Source organism: Primulina eburnea, chromosome 14, assembly GCF_022965805.1.
Source record: "Primulina eburnea isolate SZY01 chromosome 14, ASM2296580v1, whole genome shotgun sequence".
Taxonomy (NCBI): domain Eukaryota; kingdom Viridiplantae; phylum Streptophyta; class Magnoliopsida; order Lamiales; family Gesneriaceae; genus Primulina; species Primulina eburnea.
Window position 1 is genome coordinate 1143404 of NC_133114.1, and position 10634 is coordinate 1154037.

The following is a 10634-nucleotide window of genomic DNA, read 5'->3' on the forward strand; positions in this document are numbered from 1 at the left end:
TTGAGGCATCATGGATACTACATTGCAAAGGAAATGTTCTGCTTAATGTATGTTGATAACTATTTCAAGTTAATTTGTGTTAGTTTATTATGACATATAATGCATGCTTCTTTTGTTTGTTCTTTATTCGTTGTAAGAACTGATGCACTAAAGGCATGTGATGATTTCTTGCCCGGCTTGTGAAAGGGTGTTGTACTCGACTCGACTCAACTCGACTCGACGTACCAAAAAGAGTTCGAGCTCAAATTTTTTGAGCTCTCCAGAGTTGCAAGCTCAACCCACAATTTTTGCTTCATGGGCAAATTCATGTCATGTGTTTCATAAGTTAACATTATGGATATCAAATTATTTTGTTAATAGTTTATAAAATATTTTAAAATTTGTGGTCAAGAAAATAATTATTATATATTTTCAAGAAAACGTATACAGGAGCACAACTTCTCCGAACATATCCGGGACGTGACATGAATTCTATTGAAAATTGGAGCGAGGAATTGAGGGAGAATAAGCTTCAATTTAGGTTTTTGGATGATATATGAATTCTAGATCAGAACCCTAAAATTTGGGGCCTGAAATTGACATGTCTGCTAGTTTGGGTATGGTGCTTGGAATGGGAAATCCACGGCTTGAATTGGCGCCGATTGGTCAATTACTTCCCATTATCCAAACTAAATCGGTGTTCGTCGGAAGCCACCCATTTTCCTCAGGTAAACGGCCTTTGAAATCGGTGGCGAATGCAGACACAGTTATTGCGACTGACGAAACTTACGGACGCAAGGAAGTCATCAGTATCAATTCGAGGGTCTACGATTACTTATTGGCTAATGTTAGAGAGCCACAGGTTAAATTTCCATTATATTGTTGATAATTCTTTCGTTTGTGTTCGAAAGAAAAGTTCTTGCATTCATGATTGAAGCTTCGTTCTGGGTTTTCGGGATTTCAGTTTCATGGAAGAAGTTTTCATTTGAAATCAGGTTGATAATCATGATGTGAGAATTTGACTCTCCATTTCAGATATTGCGTGAGCTTAGGGAGGAAACTGCTACCATGCGTGGTAGTCAAATGCAGGTAGGAGCTGGTCACTTGCTATTCCGGATACGTGAATGTATATTTCCTTATGGTGGAGTAGTTTTATGACCTAATTGGCTAATTATCTCTGCTCTTTTGTGAGTCCGATTTTGTGTTGTAATTTATATTTCTTGCCTACGATCTTGGTTAGGTGTGATAATCTTTCATTTGTTTATAGGTATCTCCTGATCAGGCCCAACTTCTTGCTATGCTTGTTCAGATTCTAGGAGCAGAAAGGTGCATTGAAGTTGGTGTCTATACTGTATGTATATGTAGGATCATTTTATCTTTTTCATACATAACCTGCACAGTCCGTTTGCTTTCACTTATGTGTTACAGTTTGAAAGTTCATGACGTTAATGGAACTAGTGACTTGATGATTACTTGAAGTATATTGCTGAGAAATGGATGTTGTATATGCGTATCTATATCGATAATAGTATTCTAGTCATTATTTATCCCCATGGTTAAGACGTATCTGGAAATACATCGGTAATACATTCTGTTTGCAATCTTCTGTGGATACGTTAGTCTCACCAGGTTACAATGGCTTCCCTAAAACTCCAGATGGTGAACAACAGTGATTTATAGCAGAAGTGAATCATGAGCTTGTGTCTTCTCTGCTTTTATTTTTATATTTGTGATTCTCCAATGTCTGGAAACTCTTTTAGTGCCCTGAGGCTTGGTCTGATAGCTGAAAAGACACTTGGCGTATAACAACTCATTAGGTCATGATAAGGACAAGAAGTTTTCCGGAGCCTACGAATTTTTAACCTTCTATCTTAGCTTGTTTTTGTTTACCTGTGTCACTACACTTGGTGCATAACCAGATTGAAAAGGAGTCCTCCTGGGAGATGTTTTACAAGAGTCCAAGGTTTTGTGTAATTGATTTGTTGTTTTATTTGTTATATTCACTTTAGGGTATTAACATTTGAATGATTAACCAGGGATACTCATCTCTGGCAATTGCTTTGGTCCTACCTGAAGGAGGTCGGCTGGTTGCTTGTGAGAGAGACGCTAAGTCATTAGAGGTTGCAAAAAGATATTATGACCTTGCTGGTGTCTCAAAGAAGGTATGCTTAACACTCGTACAGATGCAATTGCAGGAATTGTTAACTATCTCTCTCACTTATTCATTGACAGGAATGTTCGACTATTACACTTCTTTCAATCATAAATAAATTAGAATATTGTAGTCTTAATTTAAATGTGACAAATTACTGAATATATTCATGAAGTACTACTCTCACGTTCAATACATGAGTGATTCTGATTTCAATATATGAAATGCTAAATGCCAGAACTTATTATTAAATTTGCGACTGTATTGAGCTTGGTGTCTCTCGTAGTGGAGGACCTGCCCATCATTCTCATTTGCTTGTCACTAATTATGCACAACTAAAAGTTTAAAAAATTACATAATAAGTAATGTTTCCATACTGATTGGATTTTTTAGGTTCTCGTAATCATTAATTTGACGTTTCTTTAATTAACTATTAGGTGGATGTAAAACATGGTCTTGCAGCTGATACTCTCAAGTCTATGATTCAGAATGGTGAAGGTGGCAGGTATTTTGTTTTGATAAATCAAATTTAATTTATTTCTCAGTGTTCTAGTTTTAATCTAGTATTTCTTCTGAATCATACTCATGCTACATGCGCACAACGAAATGAAACATCTTGCAGAAATTTCATGCATGCATCTCTCTTTCCTTTGAGATTTACTCGAAACTGTTAATTCCCTCCTCTAGTAGATTACTAGATTGTTGAAAGTATCTTCTTGCGTAGATTTTCCCTATCCTGAAATGATCCTCTAATTATCTTTCAATATTCTTCTCTTTTGTCAAAATATGCCATGTTAGTTATTTCTTTTATTACAACTTTGCCCAATTGATGACGAATGTCTGATCAGCTGTATGCATGTGTTTTTTGTCCCTTGATTATATCACCAAGGATCCGCATGTCCAAATAATCCATATTTCCTAGCATATTTACAAACTTTAAAGATCTAAAAGGTAATGAATGTGTTTTATCAATACCAACCCAAAACTATCACCTTAATAAAGTTATATAATGTTGCCGCTAAAGCTACTCGGTGCATAAAGCTTCCAATGATTGGAACTGCTCTCACCATGTAATTATTCGTCTATGTAGCTATGATTTTGCTTTTGTAGATGCTGAGAAGAAAATGTATCAAGATTATTTCGAATTAGTGCTACAACTGGTAAGTGAGATAATTCAACACGTCTTTACCACCACACAGTTGCGAAGTTCAAAAACTGTGATTTGATTCATGGTCTGTTTACTAGCAATTCTTCATCATCACATATACACAGGTAAGAGTTGGAGGGATTATAGTGATGGACAATGTCCTTTGGCATGGAAAAGTTGCTGATCCTCTGGTAAAGTATACTCAAATTTCACAAAAAAACTCCACAATATACATATTTCCTATCTAAGTGCAGTTATGGGGCAGGTAAACGACTCAAAGACTGTTAGCATAAGAAATTTCAATAAGATTTTGATGATGGACGAGCGTGTGACCATCAGCATGGTATGTTCAAAGTGCATGTATTTCTATAATCAAGTCCCGGACAACTAATATCATCTCCCAAATCTGCAAATGTAGGTTCCCATAGGTGATGGCATGACAATATGTAGAAAAAGGTAGTCCCTGGAGACAGTGATGCCTTGCAACAATGCCGCATTGTGGATTGCAATCAATTATGGGTTTAGCATGCATTGTGTGATCTAGGATCGATTTTTATGGCCACCGGAAAGAATCAGAGTCACTATGGTTGTTGCGATGGTCGTTTCATTATATTCCAACAGTGTTCTTCCAATGGTCGAAATTATAGGTAAACAAGCTTTCCTTCAATTATTTAAATGTGTTGGCTTCAAGACTTGACACTGGCAAAAACTTGTAAATTTTGTTATCTAACATCTGTACGTATATACATACCTCGAGGCTTAGATTTGTTTCCTTAATATGTCAAATTTGAATGTCATCTAACCATTCATTGTTACTTGAAAAATGTTACGTATAAAAATTTTGAGATAATTAAGGATCAAATTAACAAAAAAATTATCTAATGAATGAATTATAATGGTTAAAAAAAGTTTTAAATTTGAATGCAGTAAAGACGATAGTGAATAATAATGGTCAAAATTAATAGGATTTTTCCTCATTTCACGACTTATTAAATAATTAAATCATTATTTATGCGGCTTGAATATTATATTCGTATTTTGGGAATATAAAACGTTTTTTAATTTAAAACACATTAGTAGCTCGGCCGAGCACCAGCTCGGCCGAGCACTACCCCGAGCTCGGCCGAGATAGCCGAGCACTAGCTCGGCCGAGCACTACCCCGAGCTCCAAGGTTCTCAAGGAGACGAGAGATGATCGGCCGGGCATAGGACTCGAGCACGGTCAAATATTGAGGGCATCAGTAGTAACCCCCCCTATGTGGTCTAAAAGAAGTATTGAATTTTAGACCAGTTAATCGCTAGGATTGAGCCTTAAGCCCTTGAGTTCAACATTGGTCGCGGGAAGATCTAGACCGTTCGAGTTTTTTGTAAAATTTTGGTCGGATAAGATCGGATGGGGGTATGAATCCCAAGGCCCTGAATAGGCATGATCCTAGTCGTCCATTCTTGAGTTAATCGGACGGCTCTCCTTCGTCTGACCTTCCTATAAATATGGCTTTTCTTCATTCATAAATCTTACCATTCTTCCATTTCTCTCTCAAAGCACAAAGCATCTCCCATCCTTTCGACGCTCTCGGTTCGGCCAACTGTCTTGGGTTCGGTAACCTCTCGCTCACTCTGCTCTTCTTGACCACTTCGATAAGTTCTTCTTCCCGTGTTAATTGCAATAGTTTGATTAAAGAATGGATGAAGCTGTAGGCACTTCTTCCCCCTCCCCTTCGAAGACTTCGGCGGAGCTTCCCTGGTACGAAGTCAAGGCTTCGGCCCTAGGATATGACGATGTCTCTAGGATTAGAGAGTTATCGGGCTTGTCTCCGAAAATTGATATTTTGATCCCCGAGATTACGGATAGGGCTCATCTCCCCCCAAACGGATACTACACCTTTTATTTGGATCAACTAGAGATTGGTCTTCGGTTTCCCATCCCCAAAGCCGTTCAGTATCTTTGCGAGCACTATCTTATATGTCCCAGCCAATTAGCTCCTAATTCCTTTAGCACGCTGTTAGCCTTAGGAGTCTTACTTAAGTATTTTGGGATACCCCTCTCCGTAGCCCTCTTAGATCGCTTTGTGCAGATCAAAAGAAAGGAAATAGGTCGGTTTTATTTATCACCTCGGCCCGGGTGTGACTTTCTGGTCGGGAACCCCTCCTCTCATAAAGGTTGGATGAACCATTATTTTTATGTGGAGTCCGAGCCGTTTCCTTGGTATTGTGATATGACTTGGGCCGAACAGTTAACCCTTAGAGATCCGCCTGCACCTGGACGTGCCATCGATTTGACCAACTTTTTAGCTAGTATCTCGGAGAAGTGTTTCGACGTAAAGAGTTTGATCCAGGACGATCTCCTTTGCGAGTTTAGGTTCTGCAGAAAAGGAATAGAAGTGGAGGGGGACATAGGTATATTTTCCTCAACCTTTCCCTTTTATACTGAAAAATAATATTATGCTGACTCTATGCTTCTTCCCCGTCTTTTCTTCTTCTTCGCTTCTTCTCCCCCTCTTTTTTTTTTTTTTTTTTAGACGATAGAATTATGAAGTCCGCCATGCTTGAGAACATGAGAAGGAGGAGAGGCGAGGCCGGAAATTCTTCGAAATCCTCTACTGCTGAGGCCAAGGGGAAGCATAAGAAATTGCCCCTTGATTCTGATGAGCAGCCCGTGAAGAAAGTTCTTAGGATCACTATTTCGTCCCCGATCTCCAAAGACTCTGGGAAGGGGCCCCTCAGTTCTTCCACTGTTCCTGACACCCGCGAGTTTGAAGAGGTCAATCGGGAGGCACCCCTTAACCATGGGACCTCTTTCATAGCCCGCCCTTCCGGCATGTCTTCAAGGGCCCTAAACATATCTAGGAAGGAAAAAGGGTGTTCGGCTTCGGAATACCCGTTGGCTCGTAGCTGAGCGATGCTCCCATTAAATCCATGCTCGAAGTATGAGGTGGCTTTGTCTGAGCACAAGGATTCAAATTCCGAAGAGCGGATGAACTCCTCTTTCTTCTGACGCCATATGACCTCGGCTTCATTTTCCTTCCGGCGCAGTTCTTCCTCAAGCTGAAGGGTTCTTTGTTCCGCCCAAACGGCTTTGTCCTCAAAGATTTGTGCTTGATTTCGGGCGGCTTCGACCTCGGCAAGGAAAGCAGCTCTCTCTGCCTCACTCCGGGTATGGATATCTTCCATTCTCTTCTTAAGTTCCCTGTGTCGGCTGAGCATATCACCCATCCGATCAGTGACTTCCCCCCCCAGACAAGAGCCTGCCAAGCGCATGTATAAGTTTCGTTAAAGAAGAACTGTGAATACAAAAGAGACAAAAATATTCACCTGCATGAAATTAAGAGACATAGACTCCATGGCTTGAAGGTCAGTAGCGGCCTTCACAAGGGCGAGATCCTCGGAGGAAACCAAATGCCGAACAAAGTTTAGAGCCTTCGGTCCGGAAGGGCGGGCTATGAAAGAGGTCCCATGGTCAAGGGGTGCCTCCCGATTGACCTCTTCAAACTCGCGGGTGTCAGGAACAGTGGAAGAACTGAGGGGCCCCTTCCCAGAGTCTTTGGAGATCGGGGACGAAGTAGTGATCCTAAGAACTTTCTTCACGGGCTGCTCATCAGAATCAAGGGGCAATTTCTTCTGCTTCCCCTTGGCCTCAGCAGTAGAGGATTTCGAAGAATTTCCGGCCTCGCCTCTCCTCCTTCTCATGTTCTCAAGCATGGCGGACTTCATAATTCTATCGTCTAAAAAAAAAAAAAGAGGGGGAGAAGAAGCGAAGAAGAAGAAAAGATGGGGAAGAAGCATAGAGTCAGCATAATATTATTTTTCAGTATAAAAGGGAAAGGTTGAGGAAAATATACCTATGTCCCCCTCCACTTCTATTCCTTTTCTGCAGAACTTAAACTCGCAAAGGAGATCGTCCTGGATCAAACTCTTTACGTCGAAACACTTCTCCGAGATACTAGCTAAAAAGTTGGTCAAATCGATGGCACGTCCAGGTGCAGGCGGATCTCTAAGGGTTAACTGTTCGGCCCAAGTCATATCACAATACCAAGGAAACGGCTCGGACTCCACATAAAAATAACGGTTCATCCAACCTTTATGAGAGGAGGGGTTCCCGACCAGAAAGTCACACCCGGGCCGAGGTGATAAATAAAACCGACCTATTTCCTTTCTTTTGATCTGCACAAAGCGATCTAAGAGGGCTACGGAGAGGGGTATCCCAAAATACTTAAGTAAGACTCCTAAGGCTAACAGCGTGCTAAAGAAATTAGGAGCTAATTGGCTGGGACATATAAGATAGTGCTCGCAAAGATACTGAACGGCTTTGGGGATGGGAAACCGAAGACCCATCTCTAGTTGATCCAAATAAAAGGTGTAGTATCCGTTTGGGGGGAGATGAGCCCTATCCGTAATCTCGGGGATCAAAATATCAATTTTCGGAGACAAGCCCGATAACTCTCTAATCCTAGAGACATCGTCATATCCTAGGGCCGAAGCCTTGACTTCGTACCAGGGAAGCTCCGTCGAAGTCTTCGAAGGGGAGGGGGAAGAAGTGCCTACAGCTTCATCCATTCCTTAATCAAACTATTGCAATTAACACGGGAAGAAGAACTTACCGAAGTGGTCAAGAAGAGCAGAGTGAGCGAGAGGTTACCGAACCCAAGACAGTTGGCCGAACCGAGAGCGTCGAAAGGATGGGAGATGCTTTGTGCTTTGAGAGAGAAATGGAAGAATGGTAAGATTTATGAATGAAGAAAATCCATATTTATAGGAAGGTTAGACGAAGGAGAGCCGTCCGATTAACTCAAGAATGAACGACTAGGATCATGCCTATTCAGGGCCTTGGGATTCATACCCCCATCCGATCTTATCCGACCAAAATTTTACAAAAAACTCGAACGGTCTAGATCTTCCCGCGACCAATGTTGAACTCAAGGGCTTAAGGCTCAATCCTAGCGATTAACTGGTCTAAAATTCAATACTTCTTTTAGACCACATAGGGGGGGTTACTACTGATGCCCTCAATATTTGACCGTGCTCGAGTCCTATGCCCGGCCGATCATCTCTCGTCTCCTTGAGAACCTTGGAGCTCGGGGTACTGCTCGGCCGAGCTGGTGCTCGGCCGAGCCCTGTGCTCGGCCGAGCCCTGTGCTCGGCCGAGCTAGTGCTCGGCTATCTCGGCCGAGCCTTGTGCTCGGCCGAGCTCGGGGTAGTGCTCGGCCTAGCCCGGGATGGTGCTCGGCCGTCCAATTAATCCGGAGCGAGCTCTTGTCAAACACAGATGCTTATATTACGAATCTCAAGCCCATGTAATCTGCCTATATCTTAATAACTGTGTCAAAAATAAAAGGCGTAAATGAGCCTTGAATATGCCAGAATCTCGTCGTGTGATTAGAGGCGACAAGGGATCAGGCCGGAATTTCGCCATGTGATTAGAGGTGGCGAGAGATCCGGCCCTAACTTGCAGTGATTGGAGAAGAGTTTAATTTTATAAGGAAATTTACCTAAAATAGACTTCGGCTCAATATGGTAAGAAGTCCCCTCAACCACTATTAATATCGTGTACATTTTCATGGGGAGGGCATTCAGGATATAAGACTTTCTTGAGAATTATTTCAGAGGGCATTCTCCCATTCCTTTTTCTAAAGACACAAAAAACCCAATCGTAAAATCGGAGTGATCATGCCGGAAAAATTCTCGACACCTTCCAATACCTACTAGTTTCATACAAGCCGGTAGTGTTCCATCCGCCCCGGTCCAAACATTGTTGATCTAAAGTTCAAGCTCACCAGACCGAACCCAGGAAAGATTTGGTATCATCACATTTCTACAAACAAATGTGTTCAAATCGGCTTATATTCGTTTTTATAACTTTTATCGACAAAACATTTACATTCTTGATGAGTAACATATAAAACTTGCGAGAAAGATGCATTTTTTGTAAGTCATTATTTATCAGACTAATTCACAACAAAAACACAGAAGCTCGGGATGTCTCGACAGCGACAAAAGACTCAATCTCATCGTGATCGGAGCGCTTCGCAAACCGTCCTTTGATTCTTGGCCGAGTTTCGGCATATGCCTTTCTTGATGCATATCGAATGGTTTTTTCGAACCTCCTACTCGTTCTCTTCTCTCTATATCTTAGTACCCTCGCCACCCGGTCGACCCTGGTGGGGTAGATTTCGTTACAGTCGAAACCAGTCGATACATCCGGCACCACTCCCACATCAAGGGACGAAGATGAAACCTGCATTCATGTTCAGAAACATTATAAATGAAAAACCATATTTTTATTCAAATTTAGTCTTAACTCTTAACTAAAAAGAACATACACTGGATTGGGACGTGAAGTTGTACATTATGTGCTTCGGCCCCGGATGATCCATTTCGTAAGCCGGAATCCCGTCTGCCACCGGACCCGCCGGGTACTGACCATATCCAAATCTGTTCTTGGTATGCTCCGGCACGACTCCGTCCAGCGACAACTGCTTCTGCTCGTGTGCCTTCCGTTCCCCGGAGAATAAATCGAGATCCAAATACGGATCCATATCCCTGAACAGATACTCCGCGGATTTGTATTCGGGCGACCTGGAATCCTTCTCCAGATCCACCCCTCCGTATTCGGCGTTCAGCTTAGGGATCAGCCACGCCTCTGCCTCCTCCTCCTCGGAAGGGGAGGACCTATCTGCGGCTCCGTAGAAGGGTGCGACGGGGACACGCTCGTGGCGGCGGGCCAGGGGGTTCACCGAATGTATGTCGCGGTCGCAGGCGGCGCAGAAGAAATGTTGTCATATCGAATCTTCGTGGTGCACATATTTTGCTAAATTTTTATCTCATTGAAGAATCATAGGAATTGAAGACAACACTCGTTGGATTCATGGTAATTATTATTTCTTAATTAATTCACAAAACATAAATAAAGTTTACGATAGAAGAAAGAACCTGAAGATGAGACATAAAGAAATCGAATGTAACTCAAAAGTTGGCTGTCGTGAAGATATTGTTGTGCTCAATTCATGTAGCATAATTGGAGAAATAAAGGGAAAATCGGCTGTCGGGAGAATCAAACGACACATTGAGAAAAATGATATTGTGGTAATGACATACATTATCTGATTCACGATAAATCGCTTCTTACTTCAATGATGTCGTATTATTGTTGAACATAAATTTTTGATGGATTCGTTGTTAAGAATAGAATATGAGTTAAACATAAGATGACTTCAGACGATCATTAACTCTCTTATAAGATTTATCACTCACACCGAACATAAATAAAGATGAATCGGGTATAATTTTCATGTATAATTATCTGAATATATCCAAAAGCTTCTTCCTAATACTTGGATGGGTTTAGTAATTAATAGTGTT

The 10634-nt window shown here is 41.5% G+C and overlaps 2 protein-coding genes across 3 annotated transcripts; one reads left to right on the forward strand and one right to left on the reverse strand.

The window, feature by feature from the left end:
• Positions 1-299: 299 nt before the first annotated feature.
• Positions 300-4050, forward strand: LOC140812037 (uncharacterized). Of its 2 annotated transcripts, none has more exons than XM_073170214.1 (9): positions 300-841; positions 1015-1068; positions 1247-1330; positions 2016-2141; positions 2569-2636; positions 3222-3291; positions 3404-3469; positions 3544-3621; positions 3697-4050. In XM_073170214.1, exons 1-9 carry the CDS (start codon positions 581-583, stop codon positions 3736-3738), a joined length of 849 nt encoding a protein of 282 aa, XP_073026315.1. In that variant the 5' UTR covers positions 300-580; the 3' UTR covers positions 3739-4050. The 2 variants fall into 2 exon arrangements, with proteins under 2 accessions (XP_073026315.1, XP_073026316.1); XM_073170215.1 differs by having other exon boundaries at positions 707-841; positions 975-1068.
• Positions 4051-9100: 5050 nt separating this feature from the next.
• On the reverse strand, positions 9101-10045 carry LOC140812116 (zinc finger protein CONSTANS-LIKE 5-like; the record flags this gene model as incomplete). Its single annotated transcript, XM_073170319.1, has 2 exons — positions 9101-9510; positions 9596-10045. Coding segments are annotated over 2 exons (735 nt in total), but the record flags the coding sequence as incomplete, so codon positions are not given.
• Positions 10046-10634: the final 589 nt, after the last annotated feature.